At 35.1% G+C, this 18,549-nt stretch overlaps 3 protein-coding genes across 6 annotated transcripts in view; 2 read left to right on the forward strand and 1 right to left on the reverse strand.

The window, feature by feature from the left end:
* The window catches only part of LOC131551375 (arf-GAP with dual PH domain-containing protein 1), a 30,393-nt gene extending 24,727 nt beyond the window's left edge, over positions 1-5,666 (forward strand). For all 3 annotated transcript variants that reach the window (XM_058794304.1, XM_058794306.1, XM_058794305.1), the window contains exons 7-11: positions 483-566; positions 1,619-1,681; positions 1,998-2,069; positions 3,357-3,585; positions 3,668-5,666. In XM_058794304.1, coding sequence (XP_058650287.1) covers positions 483-566; positions 1,619-1,681; positions 1,998-2,069; positions 3,357-3,585; positions 3,668-3,696 — 477 coding nt within the window. In that variant the 3' untranslated portion in view covers positions 3,697-5,666. The remainder of the gene's footprint in view (positions 1-482; positions 567-1,618; positions 1,682-1,997; positions 2,070-3,356; positions 3,586-3,667) is intronic.
* A 2,763-nt stretch (positions 5,667-8,429) lies between these two features.
* On the reverse strand, positions 8,430-12,547 carry sox8a (SRY-box transcription factor 8a). Its single transcript, XM_058793544.1, has 3 exons — positions 11,985-12,547; positions 10,627-10,856; positions 8,430-9,361 (listed from the first exon to the last, which is right to left on the reverse strand). Exons 1-3 carry the CDS (start codon positions 12,368-12,370, stop codon positions 8,733-8,735), a joined length of 1,245 nt encoding a protein of 414 aa, XP_058649527.1. The 5' UTR covers positions 12,371-12,547; the 3' UTR covers positions 8,430-8,732.
* A 1,017-nt stretch (positions 12,548-13,564) lies between these two features.
* Positions 13,565-18,549, forward strand: part of lmf1 (lipase maturation factor 1) — a 31,893-nt gene continuing 26,908 nt past the window's right edge. The window contains exons 1-3 of one of the 2 annotated variants that reach the window (XM_058794380.1): positions 13,565-13,883; positions 14,361-14,670; positions 17,081-17,091. In XM_058794380.1, coding sequence (XP_058650363.1) covers positions 13,664-13,883; positions 14,361-14,670; positions 17,081-17,091 — 541 coding nt within the window. In that variant the 5' untranslated portion in view covers positions 13,565-13,663. Of the gene's footprint in view, positions 13,884-14,360; positions 14,671-17,080; positions 17,092-18,549 lie in introns of those variants that run through there. The other variant, XM_058794381.1, reaches the window with a different exon arrangement.

The following is an 18,549-nucleotide window of genomic DNA, read 5'->3' on the forward strand; positions in this document are numbered from 1 at the left end:
CATGTGTAAACCTCTTAGCTTTGGCTTTTCATTTGTATGCCGGATGAAGATAGATTTGGCGAGATCAGCATGCTGGGGTGCGGGTCAAGCGTTGGTCAATACATCGCTTCTACCACAAACATCAGTGGTTTGAGCTGTAAAAACACTCTTCCTCTTTCACCACATACACTATCAGTGTGCTTTATCACAAACATGAATATTAATCATTCCTTAGTACCTGAAACTAATTGCATCTTGAGATATAAAGAGGAACAGCATGAACTTGAATTACTGGAGGATCTACACTGCTGTGGCTCTCGGAAGAGATGAAGAGATATTTTCTGGCTGTGGTTGAGGTGGAGCTGTAATGTCATGCGTGGAGGTCATACAGCAGTTATTGCATCATAAAGCATCCTCTGCTGGCTGCAGAGAAAAACTGCAAAATCTGCCTGTAGTCCTCATTGTGTGTGTGTGTGTGTGTGTGTGTGTGTGTGTGTGTGCAGGAAATGGTGGACTGGTTCACTGCGATCCGGGCAGCACGGTTTCATTACCAGAAGGTGGCATTTCCTGGAGCTAATGATGAGGACGTATGTGAATCAAATCTCTTCCAGCAACTGACACATAAAAATGAGTTATGAGCGTGAAGCTCACTGTATGATTGTGAACGGCGCACTAAATCACGTTTCTCATTCTTACACTGCAAACAACCATCGTCTTGTTCAGCATTTTAATCTTGTGAAAACAAATTCAATTTACTTGAGAAGCTGAATTATATAAGATATAAGGAGAAGACATCTGAAAGCTTTATAATTGTTTTTAAGCATACATTTAACAAATTTAATGAGGCTTATATGGTTAAAACAAGAAAAAAACACGTTAAAGCCTTTATATAGGCTATAATGCATTATGAAAGTATTTTAATGCATTAATTATGCTTTGTAACGCACCTTATAGTGCATTGTATGATCTTATGAATAACACACCACAGTTATAATACTTATTTATTCATAGTTACACCTTTAGAAAATACAGTATAATGCATTAAAATGCATTACAAACAACCAATTTCAGATGCAACAAGGAATCTGCAAATACTATAATGCATTTTAAATTTAGTTACAATTATTTATGAAAAGATATCATGCATTATAATGTAAATCATGAATAATATTTATAATGTATTGCACATAAAGGTTTTAAGTATTTAATTCAAACTATTTAATTCTTTCATAATAATAATAATCTTTATTTTCAATAGCGCCTTTACATGTTACTTCTCAAAGCGCTTTACATAAGCAAAATACACCATATAAAAATACAAAAGCAAAATAGAAAGAAAACATGCATTCAAAACACTTAAAAAGAGAATATAAAAAGAATATAAAAATTCAAGTAAAAGCTTGTAATGAGTCGTATAGTATATGTATATATATATATATGTATGTATACACACACACACACAAATATATATATATATATAGACAAATATATATAGACATTTTTACTGGAAACCAGGTCAATAATACTGATTTAAATATCTGCGCATGTTTAAAGAGCATCCACATCTATTTACATGTTAATATATTATTCATGTTTTCTTATTGATATGTTTTCTCTGTCTGTGTTGATTATGATGTAGCTGGTACCCAGACTCACAAGGAACTTCATGAAGGAAGGTTACATGGAGAAAACAGGCCCAAGGGTGAGAGTTTTTACTTATCATCTTGAATAAATATTCAGAAAAGAATTGCAGTCCAAATCATGCAATAGATGCTTCATTCTGCTAGTTTCATTGCTTTTCTCTGGCACAGTAAATAATTTTAAGTGAAATCAATATTTCATATCCTTTTATGTATTTATTTGGTAAGTGGCTGTGTAATAAGGCAGATAATGTCTAGTCAGCTGGTCATTATCACAAAATAACGTCCTCAGGGACGATACTGACCTGCTGACTGGACATTATCCCTTACTAATGCCATTCTAAACATTGATTCACATTGGAGTCGTCTCTTTTTCAGCACACAGAGGGCTTTAAGAAAAGATGGTTTACCATGGATGATAGGAGACTAATGTACTTTAAAGATCCCTTGGTGAGTAAAAGTGCTGATATTTAGACTTTTTTCTGGTTATATTCCATTTCCAAATTGCTATTTTATTATATTATGCAATATAATTTATTATTTACTTTTATTAAATTAGTATACGGTAAGTATAGTACTACACGTAACATAATAAAATATCATTTTATATTATATTGTTTTAGTATATGTTAAATGTAAACTATCAAAATCTAATTATAATATTATTTTATAATATTGAAAATAATTTAATTAATTTGTTTTTAAATATAATTTAATATTCTATTATTTATTTATGAATTTTATTATTATATTGTTATATTATGTATAATATAATGTAATATAATACAATATCACTTACAGTTTTATTATATTATATTATATGTTATTATATATTATATTATATTAGTATGTAGTACTACATTTAACAGATACTTGTAAAATATAATAAAATATAATAAAAGAAAAAACATTGATTTATTATTATATTATATTATATATTAGAACATGTGTAGTACTAAAAATATAATTTTAATAACATTTTTATAATTTTAAATATAATTTTTATAACATGAAATATCCTATCATTAATTTTTATTTTGTATTATGATATTATATTATATTGATTACGTAATATAATTTGCAATTAAACTATTTTATTTAATTAACCAACGTTTGCAAGAAGCCTTTGTCAAGGTATGATTTCTTACATGGTGGGGAGAAGTCTGACCTGCACCTCGGATGGTGTGCGTGTGCTTGATTATTTTATTAAGAAATGTAATATAATGTAACGTAATACAATATTAGTTATTGTTTTATTTTATTACATTGTTAGTATATCACATGTATTAGGTACTACATTTAACATATATAATGTAATATAATAAAATTAAAAATTAAAATATATATACTTTTAAATGTTTAAATGTTTATTTTAATAATAATAATAATATACTGTATACTGTTTTTAACAATTTTGAAAAATCATGTTTTTTTTTCATTGTGCATTCCAATTAATCTCAGTAAAAACTGCAGTTGGGTTATTTTGATTAAGTAAAAATAACTTTAAAAAAAATACAGCTGACTAACACAATAAAACACAATAAAAACATGATAACATAATAAAAAACATGATTTTTGAAAATAAACAAAAATAAAAACTGAGTTATCTGTTTTTTGCATATTTAATATAATGGAATATAATACAATTAAAAATGTAATTTTTAAAATAAATTTAAAAAAATATATATATTATATATATTTCCGAATTATTATATAATATTATATTCACTCTTTTAGGATGCATATGCACGTGGCGAGGTGTTCATCGGCAGTAAAGAGAACAGCTATACCGTGGTATCTGGACTGCCGCCCTCGATCCAGGGATATCACTGGAAGTACGGGATCACCATTGAAACCCCGGACAGGAAGTTCCTGTTTGCTTGTGAAACCGAAGCGGAGCAGAAGGACTGGATCGCTGCCTTTCAGAGAGTCGTCAACCGACCCATGATGCCGCAGGAGTACGCAGGTGCGCAAACACACTCGCTCGACAGAAAGACACTCTCCAAATCAGAATCTGAGAAACTGACTGTATCTCTTTCTCTTTGCAGTTGAGGCTCATTTCAAGCACAAGCCTTGATGCTGGCTGTAAACCTGCCTGTGTGTGTGTGTGTGTGCTGCAGGCGGGATGGACTGGACAATGAACAGCTATATTCTGTCCAATGAAGCACTCCGGACCGAGCGAGTACAAGAAACGGCCCCTTCCTACCTTGATTTAGTGCTAGCGGCCCGGACGCTGGACTGTGTCGCAGACGTCAACAGAGCGCCAACACTGAGGCTTACTTATCATGAATGTGTAACCAGAGGGTCCCGTCAGCCGAGCTACTGTACAAATATGGCATGTGAATGTTGTTCATCGCTCTTAAACCTAACATTTAATCTGTAAATCACAAGGTGAGCAAGTACTAAACACCGCAGTGCGTTTTGACTGATGTTATTTATTGGATTTTCCAAGCGAATGCTGCTGTGACGTTTAGTGGATCCTCAAGACGCTACGCTACACCACTCCGAGTGTCCTTTCTGATCGTCTAGGGCTTTCGTTCATCATTATTGATCATTTAAATGTGTGAAAACCATGTTAGAAAACCAGTGTGACCAATATAGGCAGAGGTTTCATATACTACATACTACTTCTGGTGTCTGTGCAGGTGCAGTGTGCCAGGTTTCTACAGACGGTTCTGTTCTTGATTTATCCTCCTCCACTAGGTGGAAGCATATCACACAGATTAAGATGCATGTGCTCATCACTGTTTCTTTTTATGCAAAATAGGGTTGATATTAGCCAGAGACTGATATATCGGCCGATATTTGGCCATTTGGAGATTATCTGCTGAAAACCAAGTTGACTTGACTGAATAAAACTAGTGATAGTTCCCCTTATCTTAGTCAGTAGGTGCACTCATCAAAATATTTAGGCCTAAATGGAAGATTTATTTATTTGAATTGCATATCAAATTTGGATTCAACTTAATTAAACTTAAACTTAATCTAACCAAGTTTATATATTTCATTTATTAATAAATCCTGTTTGTTTCTGTTTTAAATTTTAAACACGTTCATAATTTTTAACTGCATAAATGTGATTGATTTCACAAATGCATGCTGATTCTAAGGAATTAAATATTATTATTATTATTTAAATTAAATCAAACAGATGCAAATAGTTAATAATAAACTATGATTTTTGCTTGCAGACCTGTTTCATTTCTGTATGACTTACAAATATGCATCACATTATGTTTGTTTATGTTAAATCCAAATTTTATATGCATTTCAAATGCATAAATATTCAATTTAGGCCTAAATATTTAAGCATCTATTTAAGCTCATTTGCTGTCATTAAATTACATTGTGTATATATATCAGCATTATATTGGTCATCAGCATAAATATTGGTATCAAAAAAAAAAAACACTTTGGTTGACCACTGCTTTATATACAGCATCCTTAATTTCAGCCAGACTACATCTGTTGACTCTGAAGAATACGTTAAAATATTCTACAGATTTGATATAATGGATATGAATGTTTAGATGGCAGGTTGTAATAATAATAAACTGATGCATATCACAGCTCCTGTAATGTAACTCCAGCCCTCTTGTTCAGGTTATGATGATGCTATTCAGGTGTTTTTCTTCTAATTTGATTCAAATAAGGGTTAGTGAATGTTTACCATCAAAAACGTATCATGGTGTTACCATGGGTTTGTTTTTGGGGACTTGTACCATGGTAAAGGATAATGTACAGTCACTCTCATTCTGTGGCCAGTCATTATGTCAAAGTAAACAACATAAGAGTGGTTTATTTTGTGATCATGACTGTCTGACTGTACATTATCCAGCTTACAGCTACTTAACACATAAATAAATATGTGGACATGAAATACTGATTTGAGTTGAATTTATTTTTTTGCTCAGCAGGGTTATTACAGTCAACTAAAATTAAAATAATAATAAAAAAGCATGTTGTTAGCTGAAGCAAAAGTAACTGAAATTAAATATAAGAAACAAGAAATTTAGGAAATTTAATTTTTCTTTATTTATATTAATATTGACTAATTGTTATTATTATTATCATCTATTATTAAATACAATTGATAGTAATATATTATTATTATATATAATAATTATTACTATTTTACTTGGTTTTTTTTAGCTAGTTACAAACGTAAATAATAAATGTATATAAACAAAATGTAATAAAAACTATATACATATGTTAAAAAATAACTAATAAAAATAATAAATATTTTAAAACAATCTCAATGACACTACTGCATTAATACTATACTGTATGAATGTATAATAAAGTTAAATGCAAAGAAATGTACATTTTAAAAGATATTTGACTTTTTCAATTTATTTAATTTGTTTGTTTGTGGTTAGAATTGTATTTACTCAGAACTTGATATGTGTGTGTGTGTGTGTGTGTGTGTGTGTGTGTGTGTCAATCAATGAGAATATACAGTTTGTACAGTAGAAAAACCATTATGTCTATGGAATGTCCCCATAGTGATAGGAACACCAGTGTGTGTGTGTGTGTGTGTGTGTGTGTGTTGAAGGGGTTTGTCAGACATCGCTGCCTGACCTGATGCATTCCACTGCCTTCCTTCCCCATCAGCCTGGCTCCACTGCCCTGTGGAATTGTGGGTAAGTCAATGTTGGTTCTGTCTGGCTGCTTGTTGTCATTGGCGTCCGGGCTGAGAGAGTGAAGTTGGGAGACACTAACTCACACAGACACAGCAGGAGGCTGTTTGCAGCCCAGCAGGAAATCATTAAATTAGGGTGGAGTCGCTCAAGCACTGGCCATCCTATTTACTTCATCAGCCTGATCCAGGAAGGTAAAGACCCTGAGAGCATCGCAGCAGCTGCCAATCACACATCACTCACTACACAAAAAGCCTTGTTTTGAATATTTATTAACATCAAAGAACATGAATTTTGCCCCTAACATGTTATTCTGACTTGTGCAACTTCTGTTGTTCGTTTAGTAGATGCATGTTTGCTGTCCATGTTGTCAGACACATTATGTCTTGGATATATGCCGCCCATATCACTAACATTTATAATAGATTGCAGCTTACAGCAGTTAGTTCCAGTTCTTGAATTTGATAGGCTGAAGCACTGGGACTTTTCATTCTTGTTTGTGTTCAGACAGACTGTCAGTCTGTTTTTTCCTGGTGGGGATTTTTTTTTATTTTTACGTGTGTGTGTTTCTAGTTGCGGCAGTAGGTGGCCTTCTTTCATTAGTGAGTCACTGAATTCTTCATTCAGCCGATTTGTTCAAAGACAGATTCATTCATTCAGCAAAACAGGTATTTATAAGTGAGTCATTGAATCAATTACTCAACCAATTCATTAGACTAAATAAAACAGATTAATAAATAAAAAATAAAAAAATGAATATATAAAGATTAATTTCAGTTAAAAGCACACAATTCCTTAATTTCCCAAATGTAGCATTTTAGATGCATATATATATTCAAATCTTTATTATTATTATTTTTTATACATTTCCGGCAAAAATAATACTTGAGTACACCAGTAGGTGGCTACAAATGAATTTATCACGAGTAAGTCATTGAATCGTTCATTCAACTGATTCATTGTAAGAAACTGATTAATTCATTCAGTGAAACAGGTGACTGAATTTTAGAGTGAGTCATTGAATCAATTACTCAACCCATTCGTTCGAAAGCACTAACTCACTGAGAAACGAAGCACCACTACTGCCGTTTGCTCTGAGATTTTCATTGGTGGATCACAAACAGACAAAGTAACTGCAAATGTTGTGTATTAAATATACGTTTTTTAATATTTAGCTGTAAGTTTGTTGCCATATATGTATATTAAATGGTTAATTATGGTTCATTACAGAACAAGAGTTTTTAACTCATGTGTTATACATTGAACTTTGATCTGCTGTAATCATAGTCAGCTTTTTATCTATAACAGTCCTGATGTGTGTTATGATGTTTTTATGTGGGGGTCTTTTTAATGGCTCAGCGTGATTTTTTTTTGTCATTGTTTATTGGCTCTTGCACTAGAGATCACAATCATCATGCTCTCCAAATGTCAACAGAAAAATTCTGAGAGCAAAACTTTCAGAAACCAGGGTCCAAAAAGATGAATACAATAAGAACTCAACATAACACTGACACCATAACTAGAAATCAAAATCATAAGAGACACTACATCTTGTAGTGCTTACTGCGTACCGTCCAGTTTTAAGACCCAATAATGTCAGCGAGCAAAATGATGCGTGCTGTACATATCAACACTAATTACATTCTCCGCTTCAAAAATCATCAATGTAATAAAACGTAGTGAAAGGAAAATAAGTCCTAGTCCACCCACACCCATCTGCTGCTGTGGAATCACTGGCTCTTTTCCACACATGAAGAACTTATTCTCTTATCCTGCACTCAATTTATGCATTTTCTGCTGCTTTTGTTGCTGTTTATCCAAATAGCAGAGGGTAGTGTCTGTTTTTGTGTTCTTCTTTCATGTAACGGCAGTGGTAATGATTTTCTGCTTTGTATTTGTTTTGTTCCCTCCCTTAATTAATGCCTCTTTTATAATGAAAACAAAGAGCCCTTTGAGATGCTGTCATTCAGAATCAGCCTTCTCTCTTTTCTGCTCTCCCTTGCTGATTCTTGGCTTTGTAAAGCGCAGATGATCCAGCATCTCTCCGATATTCAAATATAGCTTCATTTTGGACTCAAATTGTGACAAAAGCATGAGTTATTCTGCACGTTTGACAGTTAGACTCGGCTTTTATCAACAATGAAGACATCAGGCGGTACTGCACGTTCATTCGTTCTACATTTTAATTGCATATTATCAAGACAAATCCATGATTGCGTTTAAATAGCATATTGAATATTGACAGTCTATCGCGTCTCACTCCAAAAAACAAACACTTTTATCCAGGCCATAATACAAACACAAAACATTCGATATTGAAAGGTGAATCCAAAATCTGTTAGGAAAATTCACAATTACAAGCAAAGTCTATGAAATGGCAAGATTTTAGAAAGATTTACTTCAGAAAGTATCAGCAAAAACATAGTCCCATAATTCTCAGCATCAGACATCTCTGACCCAAAACTTGGCATCAGGGTCGTGTTAAAGTCGTGTAAACCGGCTGCTCCCAGCTCGCACCGGGACTATGAGACGGACTTGACAAGCTGTTGAGAACAGGAGTCACGTATGATCTTCTGGAGGAATGGAAGTACGGATATTGATAAATGCCAGCGGGATACCCGGAAAATGTGGTGAAGTACGTCGAGTTCTGCATGTCTGGACAGTCAGTCAGTTCAGATTGGGTCGGTGACCCGTGAGACTCTCCGTAATGAGAAGGACTCAATTGTTCTGTTTTAATGAGCGGTCTTTGTTGGTTTGCGCCGTTGTGCGAGGATGCAGACGGTGACCCGGACCCCTTGTTCCATGCCGAAGCGCTGCCGTGAGGATGATGGTGGTAGGCCACGCTGAAACAGCCGGGACTGGAGTGCGGCCCGCCATTGTTCTCCATGTGGCCGTTTAACGGCAGGTACTGGTCGAACTCACGCACGTCAAACGGGCCCATGCTGCCGATGACGTCGCTGCTGAGCTCCGAGATGTCCACGTTGCTGAAGTCGATGTTGTGTCTTGCGTTTTCCGGCGCACGCCGGGACTCCAGTTTGGCGCTTTGATGCTGATCGGCCTTCGGGGTGGTTGGAGGTGTAGGAGGACCGTGAGGTTGAGCTGGGTTGGAAACATCGAATGTGTTTTATTGGGTTGAGGTGAAAAAGAAACCAAGACACCCCAAAGAACCTTTCAGTGAACAGTTCTTAATAGAACCACTTTTTCTTAGAAGAACATTTTAAAAATCGAAAGAATCTTTTTCCATTATAAACAACCTTTTGCGGAATGGAAGGGTTCCATGGAACCATTGATGCCAATAAAGAACCTACATTTCTTCAACACTCTTAAAAGTAAAGGTTCTTTATTGGCATTGATGGCTTTTTCCTAAACTTAGAAAAAAATTGATGTTTTAAGACCTGTACATTTAAAGGTTCCTTGGGGAACCAGAAATGGTTCTTTTACACATTAAAAATAATGGTTCTTTATTGGTATTGATGGTTCCATTAAGAACCTTTTACATCCATGGAACTTTTCCAGTGCACAAAAGATTATTTATAGCAGAGGATTATTAAAATGTTATTTACACTACGAAAAAATGATTCTTTTAAAAACAGTGTACTGGAAGGTTCTCTGGAGAACCAGAAAATGTTTTTACACTCAGTAGTTGCCATTAATGATTCCATCAAGAATGTTTAAAATCCATGTAGTCACTCTCCATTGGGCAAACCATTGGTTCTTTATTATGGAAAAAGGTTATTAAAATGTTCTTTACACTTAAAATGGTTCTATTAAGAACCAAACATGTTTCTTCTACGCTCTGATCAATTAATGTTCTTTCTTGGCATTGTAATAGTTCCATTAAGAACCTTTAACATACATGGAATCATCCACAAAAGGTTTTTTTATAATGAAAAAAGTAAAGAACTGTTTACTGGAAGGTTCTTTGGGGAACCGAAAATGGTTCTTTTACACTCCTACAAGTAAAAGTCCTTAAAGAACATTTAACATCCAATGAACTTTTCCATTGGACAAAAAGTTCTTTATTATGAAAACAAAAAGTGATTAAAATGGTTCTTTTAAGAACTGTTCACTTAAAGGTTGTTTGGGGAACCAAAAATGGATCTTCTATACTTCTGCTGTAAATATAAAGGTTCTTTATTGGCATCGTTGGATCCATGAAGAGCTTTTAGCATTCTTGGAATATTTCCATTGCACATTTACACTAAGAAAAAAAAGTTATTTTAAGAGGTTCTTTGAGGAACCCAGAATGGTTCTTCAATGGCATCGCTGGGAACACCCCCCTTTATGGAAGCTTTATTTTGAAGAGTGTAATAAAAAGTATGACACAACCCAAACTGTAAGACAATAGCTCTTTCATAACTCACCACCATGGACCTGTTGATGGTGCATCCCTCTCAAACCCGCTTCCACTTTGTACATTTGATCCGAGGCGTGAGGGTTCTTCTCAGCTCCCGTGTCCAGTTCACTCTGACCCGGCTTCAGGCTCTTCCGTCTCCGCGGCTGGTATTTATAATCCGGATAGTCTTTCTTGTGCTGGAGCCGCAGTCTCTCTGCCTCCTCCACAAACGGTCGTTTCTCGCTCTCAGAGAGCAGCCTGGATGATTGGTGCAGCCGTCCGTTGCAAAGCATGGAATGAAAATGTGCACAAGTCAATTAAAACAGTCGTGTGTTGAATGATGGAAAAGAAATCAAGATTTAGATGGTGGCTGGTGCAGACCATCTTCATTCAGCAACAAACCAGGGATGCATTTTTCAAAAGCCACTAAGGTCGAAGTTCTATCGTTACTAATAGAGTTCACTGGAACTTACCACCATAGCGATACTTTTGGGAAACACACACCAGATTATTTACAAGCAGCTCCACAGAACATTGCATTTATTTCTTTAAACTATTCAAATTTAACTAGTAGCTACTGAAAGTTAATACTATCTCTGTTTACCAACAGTTATAACCTACTAATGCACATTCAATTAGTAAACTAGTACTTTTGGTAACACATTACAATAAGGTTTCATTTGTTAACATTAACTAACAATGAACAATACAACATTTATTACTCTCAGTCAACATTTACAAACACGTTTTAAGCATTTAATGCACTGCAAACTAACATTAATGAACTATTAACTAACATTGACAAAGATGTTGTAAAAATAGTTGTTAACAAATTAGGCTTTAAAGTGTTACTTTGCAACTAGTCATTTTCCTAATATTGACAAGTATTCCATGTGTTACTTGCAATAAATTAGGCTGCACACTTTCTGAGTTCTACTGAATAGTATGCATTCCACTTGTTGCATGTTTTACTAGTTGCCTGCAAGTACTTAACTAGTCTTGTACCTATGAGAAACTAGTATCGATCCCAACTGATTCTAACAGTTACACTTACATCTTAATTGTTGGTTTACAGTTCTTACTAATAAGACATTTTGGTGTCTAATTCAAGTGCGTGTCTGTTTAATTAGCTCTGGGGAAGTGAAAATAAATCCTAGTAAGTTCTAATATCTGATTTAGTACATGGTGACGTTAAAAAATATCCTTAAAAATTAGTAGGCCTAATAGTAACATACATGCTTGCCATTCATAAGCCAGAATTAATGCTGTTCATCAGTAGAACTCCGTATTTCTTTGCGTAAACACACCATGCATTATGTAGGCTACATGATGCCATGTAAAGTGTGATCCATGGATCTCCATGATGTTGATCTGAAGTCCACGTACCTCCATAACTTGCCGAGGGTCTTGCTGAGCTCGGCGTTGTGGAGATGTGGATACTGATCCGCGAGCTTCCTCCGCGCCGCCTGCGCCCACACCATAAACGCGTTCATGGGTCTCTTCACATGAGGCTTGTCTTTCAAAGACCTGCTGCCCTGCATAGGCATCGGCACCAGCGACCAGTCATAGCCTTTGAGGACCTGCGACACCGCGTCTCGAATGCACGGCGGGAAACGGGCATCTTCCTCGCTGTCCGCCGGGTTACCGGCGCCGGTTTGGGACTGCGAGCCTTGTTCGTCGGACATTGATGGAGAAGACGGCGAATCAGAGTCTACATCGCCGATATAAGAGCTTTCAGTCCCAGAAGGAGTTTTATCCGGCTCTTTTGACATTTTACAATCCTCTCTGATGAAACGTAAACAAAGATAAACAAAACGTGACAATAATCAGCCAGCGATTACGTGCGCATTTTACGCGTAACGCGCTTTGGCTTGGAGCGTATATTCCAAATAAACCTATCGATTTACTGATTTCTTGAATATCAAGGCTTGGTCGATCAACACTGGTGAACGACCTGGCAACATTTCACAACTTGTTGGTAGGAGTGAAGTTTTTCTGAGGTTTCTGTAGTCTCGCACTCCTCCTTCTCTCCTCTCATTGGAGGAGAAGCTTTTGCGCAACTTCTCCAATTGGTCTGTACAGGACATCAGCAACTTTTTTACTTAATTGAACATAATTGACTAACAAATTAGACCATAAACCCATAACTGCTCATGGTTTCCCTTAAAAATCCAACCTTAGCCCACTTTTGTTTTTTGGAAAACGCTCCTTGGTTAACTCAATAAACATGACGTGAATAAAAACATTATAATATTTGGCATGTGAAAGATATATAGTTTACACTGCAGAAATGATTAAACTATTAAAAGATTTATATATGTGCACATTCTGAAAACATATTTGGTCTATACATTAATATATATATATATATATATATATATATTAATGTGTGTGTGTTCCATTGAATCCCCTAAATAATCCACTATCTAATAATTTGTATGTGAAACATTTAGCCTATTAACGTGATTCTGTCATATTTTATGTAACAGTATAGAGTCATTTGATTTGAACAATGTATATTTGAACTTAAAGGTTCAAAGTTTCCATAAAGTTGTCACAAATGTTTAAAATGTTGTAAATGTACACAATTTATTAATCACAATATTTAGGCCTACAGTGTATTTGTAAACAATGCTTAAAGGGTCTTTTTAATGGAATATTTTATTTTGGTGCAGAATTGTTTATAAATGTTTAAATGAAAAAATTATTGTATCTTTAAATGAATTACAATTATATTTTAAATATATACATGTTACATCTCTGTCGCTCTGCCACACGGTTTTTATTTCAATAATTATTTACAATAATTATTGATTTGTGTAGCATGAGCAAGAATAAGCGTCTTCAGTCTCAGCCTGCGTCCCAATGTGCATACTTTCCATCCTAAATTCTATGTGATATTAGTAATTTTCAATGCTATTTAGGGCAGATAGGGTGGATAGTATGCACATTGGGACGCAGGGCGGGTCTGTTGTGAAAGTTGTGTTGGCAGAAGCGCATTGTCCTCTGATTGGTCCGCTGCGCTGCGCGTGATTTCTTACGCATGCGCAGAGCGTTCGAGAAGTATGGCGTCCTCCAGTGAGAGTTCCGAGAACAGCGAAAGTTTCCTGAGAAAGCGACGTGGCGATGCGCTTGTTTCAGACAGTCTTTCACACGACAGCTGCAGCGAGACAGTGCAAGACGAAGACTCGACCAAATATGACAAGAAAGTGGGCGTATCGTTACAAACCGGGACCTACTGGCTCACGCGCATCGTGCTGCTGCGAGCCATTGCTTTCATCTACTGTGAGTTTGACAGGTGGCAGCTCTACAGGATGCAGTTGCTAGGAGATCAAACACAATTAGTTTCATCAGATAGTTACAGTTACTAATCTGTGCAACAGAAACCTGTGCCTGTGCTGTTGAAAAAAAAAACCCCAATAGAAACCATCACAGACATTTTTAACGGTTTCCACTACAAATACCATTGCAAACCATCAACTTTTAACCATTAAAACAATTAAAAAATGGTTTTCTGTAGTGTGTTTTGGGATAGATTCCATTTGGATTTAGTGGTTTTAAGAAGTCGCCAATAGAAAGTGACCAATTACCAATAGAGACCAACAGGATCTGTTAGAGTTTCCATTAAAACCAATACAATTCCCGTCATAACCAATAAAACCATTACAAATTTTGATGGTGTCTATTGTTTTTTTCCAGCAGGGATAACTTGCCTTTGTGCTTGCCAAGTGTGAAATCACTGCTGTCTCGATTTCTTTCTAGTTGTGGCTTTCACTGTCGCTTACAACCAGAACAAACAGCTCATTGGAGAGAAAGGGCTCATGCCTTGCAAGGACTACTTGAGGAGCGTCAAGCGTTATGTGGGTGGCAAGATTGGCTTTGAGGCCCTGGCATACACTCCTTCGGTCCTCTGGTTTATGGACTGGAATGACATGGATGCCAACCTGGATGGCATTGCTCTGGCGGGAATGGCTCTGTCAGGGTTTGTTTTAATCATGGGATGTGCCAATATGATCATTATGGGAGTACTTTGGATCCTGTATCACTCTATTGTGAATGTTGGACAGCTTTGGTAAGCACACACACACACATGCATGCATTCATCTTTCTCATGTTGAAACAGTACAGTCTTATTATTGTAATAAAATTAGATTGAATTATGCCATTTTGTTGGAGAAAAATGTACTGTTTATGTCACACCTACAACATTTCATTGACTTTTATGTAGAAGCCCATTTCCTCCACTTGAGAAAAAAGTTATGCTTCTGTAAATTATAATTATTACATGACACAAAAAGTCGAAATTATGACATACTAAGTTTTAATTATGAGATAAAACGTTATGATTATGACATTATGGTTGGGAGAAAAGACCATTTTCTTCATCCAGAGTCACTCCAGATCCCTTCTCTTCAGTTCAGCCCACTCATTTTCTACAGGGTTCAGGTCAGAGGACTGGGACAGCCATGGTAAAAGATTAATTTTGTGCTCAGTGACCCACTTTTGTGTTTGTTTTGTATTGTTGTCCTGGTGGAAGATCCAAACACGGCCCATTATATGATTTCTAACAGAGGCAGACAGGTTTTGATTTTTGTATCTGTTGGTATTTGATAGAATCCATGATGCCATGTGTCTAAACAAGATGTCCAGGACCTCCAGCAGAAATATAGGCCCACAACATCAAAAATACAGCAGTATATTTCATTGTACACATGGGGTACTTTTTATCCCTGTTTATACTAAACTCATCCAGTGGGTTTGCTGCTAAAAAGCTCATTTTTTAGTTTCATCTGAGCATAGAAGCCAGTCCCATTTGAAGTTCCAGTCGTGTCTGATAACTGAATATGCTGGAGTTTGTTTTTGGATGAGCGAGGAGCATTCTTCTTGAAACCCTCCCAAACAACATGTGCTGATGTAGGTGCTGTTTGATATATATTTTTTTAGGTTTTCTGACCCCGAGACTCAACTAATCTCTACAAAGCTCCACCTTGGAGAGTCTTTAGCCGCTCAAACTCTCCTCCTCACCGTGCATTAGGACGATATAGACACACGTCCTCTTCCAGGCAGATTTGTAACACCTTTAGTTAATTGGAACCTCTTAATTATTCCCCTGATGGTGGAAATGGTGATTTTCAACGCTTTAGCTCTTTTCTTACAGCCACTTTCTATTTTGTGAAGCTCAACAATCTTGTTCTGCACATCAGAACTATATTCTTAGGTTTTACTCCTTGTGATGGATGATTAGGGGAATTTGGGCTTTGTGTTCCTCGCATTTATAATCCTGTGGAACAGGAAGTCACGGCTGGATAATTTCATGCTCCTAGTCACCCTTCTGTGATAAAAATGCAAATATGAATGGGAATATACTTCAGAGATATTTTGCTCATAAGAATTTCTAGGGGTGCCAGTAATTGTGGCCAACATTCATTGAAGAAAAACATTTATTCCATCATGAGATTTTCTCCCCAGTTTAGTAAATAGGTACTCTAGTTAGAAATTAAAAAGGTTAGAATTTTGTGAATTTTGAGTGAAAGATCAAAAGGATAAACAATGCAGATTTATTTTCAAAGCCGCCTTTGCTCATATTTATCAAGCGTGCCAATATTAGTGGAGGGCACTGTATCTCATAATTTTAACTTTTTATGTCACAATTTTATGCATTTTTAAGTTACAATTTTGATTGTCTCCTAATTATGACCTGGTATCTCATTATTTCAGCTTTTCAGGTGATAAATATGCATTTCACCTCATAATTTTGGCTTTTTATCTTAGAATTTTGACTTTTTTGTGTTATAATTATGCAATTTTTGTTATTTTTTCTCATAATTATGATTTAGTATCTTAAACTTTTAACTTTTTAATAATTGAGTTAGTATTTCAAAATTTTGAGTTTTTATCTCATAAATTGACAAGATGCATAATTTGTCTTTTCATCTCATAAATATGACTTATTATCTCACAAACTTTTATAATGTTATGGTCTGTCATAACATTTACTTTTTGACGTAGTAGGTCGTAATTATGACTTTTATTGTCATAATTATGCATTTCATCATATTTTTTTACTTTTTATCTCATAATTATGACTTGGTATCGACACTTTGTCATAATGCTTAGTTCATAATTCTTATGACTTAGTATGTCATAACTTTTACTTTTCATCTATGACTTTTTTTTTTTTTTATCTCGCAAGTATGACTTAGTATCTCATAATGTCGATTTAAGCCATAATTTGACTTTTTAATCACTTTGACATGGCGTCATAACTTTTACTCTTTGTGTGACTTACTGTGTCATAATCAAAGCTTCTTTTCTCATAAGCGTGACTCGGTATCTCATAATTTTGACTTTTTATTTTATCTCATAATTACAATCTACCAAAGCGTGATTTTTTTTTCTTATGTAGCGAGAATGGGCTTCCCTACTTTTAAATGACGAAAATAAATGTAATCTAATATATTTCTCTGTTTCTTTTTATCCAGGTACTCCTTTGGTGAGTAATCATCTCTCACATTGTTTGTAAAATAAAGTTATGCACTTTTTGTTTTCTAGTAGCAACATTCTCATAGATGTGAGTTTTAAATGAATCATTGCAACAGAAGAATAAATCAGGGCCTCTTCTCTTAGAATTCCCTTCAGTGTTTAGATTTTTGATTTGGGATCTCCACGAGTGTGACCGATAGAGGCTTTGAAGCCAAATCGGTTCGGTAAGATGTCGACTGCGCCAAGTCACAGTGGGGAGATGAGCATTTGTGCTGGCTGATTCATCTGAACTCTTACCCCAGCGTTTTACCTCATCCCACTAACCACATCTGTGATCGTTCCATCCCACCAAAATCCTCCAGATAAACAAGAAAGCCACAAATGGGCTCAATTGGCCAATCAGGATTTCATTTAAGCCTATTGTTGAATGGAAGACAAGAACATGTTTTTTGATTTATATTTGAATATTTCTTTTGTGTTTTACACCAGTTTTGTCATTTAAAGCCTTTCCTGGTTTTAGGGATCAATCCAAGCGCATGTAACAGTGTAATGTCATGTAATGGATTTCAGATGATTATAAATCTTTTTCCCTTTTCAAAAGTATTCAAGCTAGGGGTGTAAAACTACAGCAATATGGATCGATGCATCGAGCAAATGACTAACAATGCGATGCACTGACGTGTAAAAATCTTCTTTTTTTCACCTCGTTTGGTTGCTCATGTCTTAAGGTTTGCACATTTTCGAGAGAGCAGAAAGACTTTCTTGACTGCTATTTAGATTTATTATATATATATATATTTATGATATTATTTTAAAAACTAAAGTGCATTTTTTGTTGTTGTCGTGGATTCTATTGAAGCCTGTTTACTCCATGGAATAAAAAAAATGCAAAATGTAATTGTGGGCTTTTTTTCTCACAATGTTGAGATTATCTCACAATTTAGGCTTTTTGTTCTTGCAACATACAAATATGCAATTCTAAAAAAAAAAAAAAATGTAAAAAAAAGTCAGAAATGCATAGAAAGAAAGACAGGAAAGGGGAAAAAAGAAAGTGTGAATAGCGAGGGGAAAAAAGTCAAAATTGTGAGATATTTTGAAATAAAAAGATAAATTTTTTTCTTTCTGTATATTTCAAAATTCAGTTTTTTTTTCTTGCAATTTGTAGTTTATATCTCTCATATCACACCTACAACATTTCGTTGACTTCTGTGTAGAAGCCTATTCCCTCGACTTAAGAAAAATGTGATGCTTCGGTAAATTATATTGTGTGACATAAAAAGATATAAACTCTTAAGTGCAAGAAAAAATTTTTTCTTTCTTTATATTTCAAAATTCAGATTTTTTTGCATTCAGACCCCTTGCAAGTTGTAGTTTATATCTCACAAATCTGCCTTTTTTCCCCTTCATAATTCTGGGGGTAAAAAGTCAGAACTGTGATAAGTTGCATTTACTTTTTTATTTTTTCATC

The sequence above is a fragment of the Onychostoma macrolepis genome, chromosome 12 (genome assembly GCF_012432095.1).
Source record: "Onychostoma macrolepis isolate SWU-2019 chromosome 12, ASM1243209v1, whole genome shotgun sequence".
Taxonomy (NCBI): domain Eukaryota; kingdom Metazoa; phylum Chordata; class Actinopteri; order Cypriniformes; family Cyprinidae; genus Onychostoma; species Onychostoma macrolepis.

Coding starts and splice junctions, on each gene's coding strand:
- sox8a (XM_058793544.1), bottom strand. CDS start 12,370: ATGTCAAAAGAGCCGGATAAAACTCCTTCTGGGACTGAAAGCTCTTAT. Junction 10,857..11,984: donor ACCCTCGGCAAGTTATGGAG/GTACGTGGACTT, acceptor CCAATCATCCAG/GCTGCTCTCTGAGAGCGAGA. Junction 9,362..10,626: donor CCATCAACAGGTCCATGGTG/GTGAGTTATGAA, acceptor TTTCCAACCCAG/CTCAACCTCACGGTCCTCCT.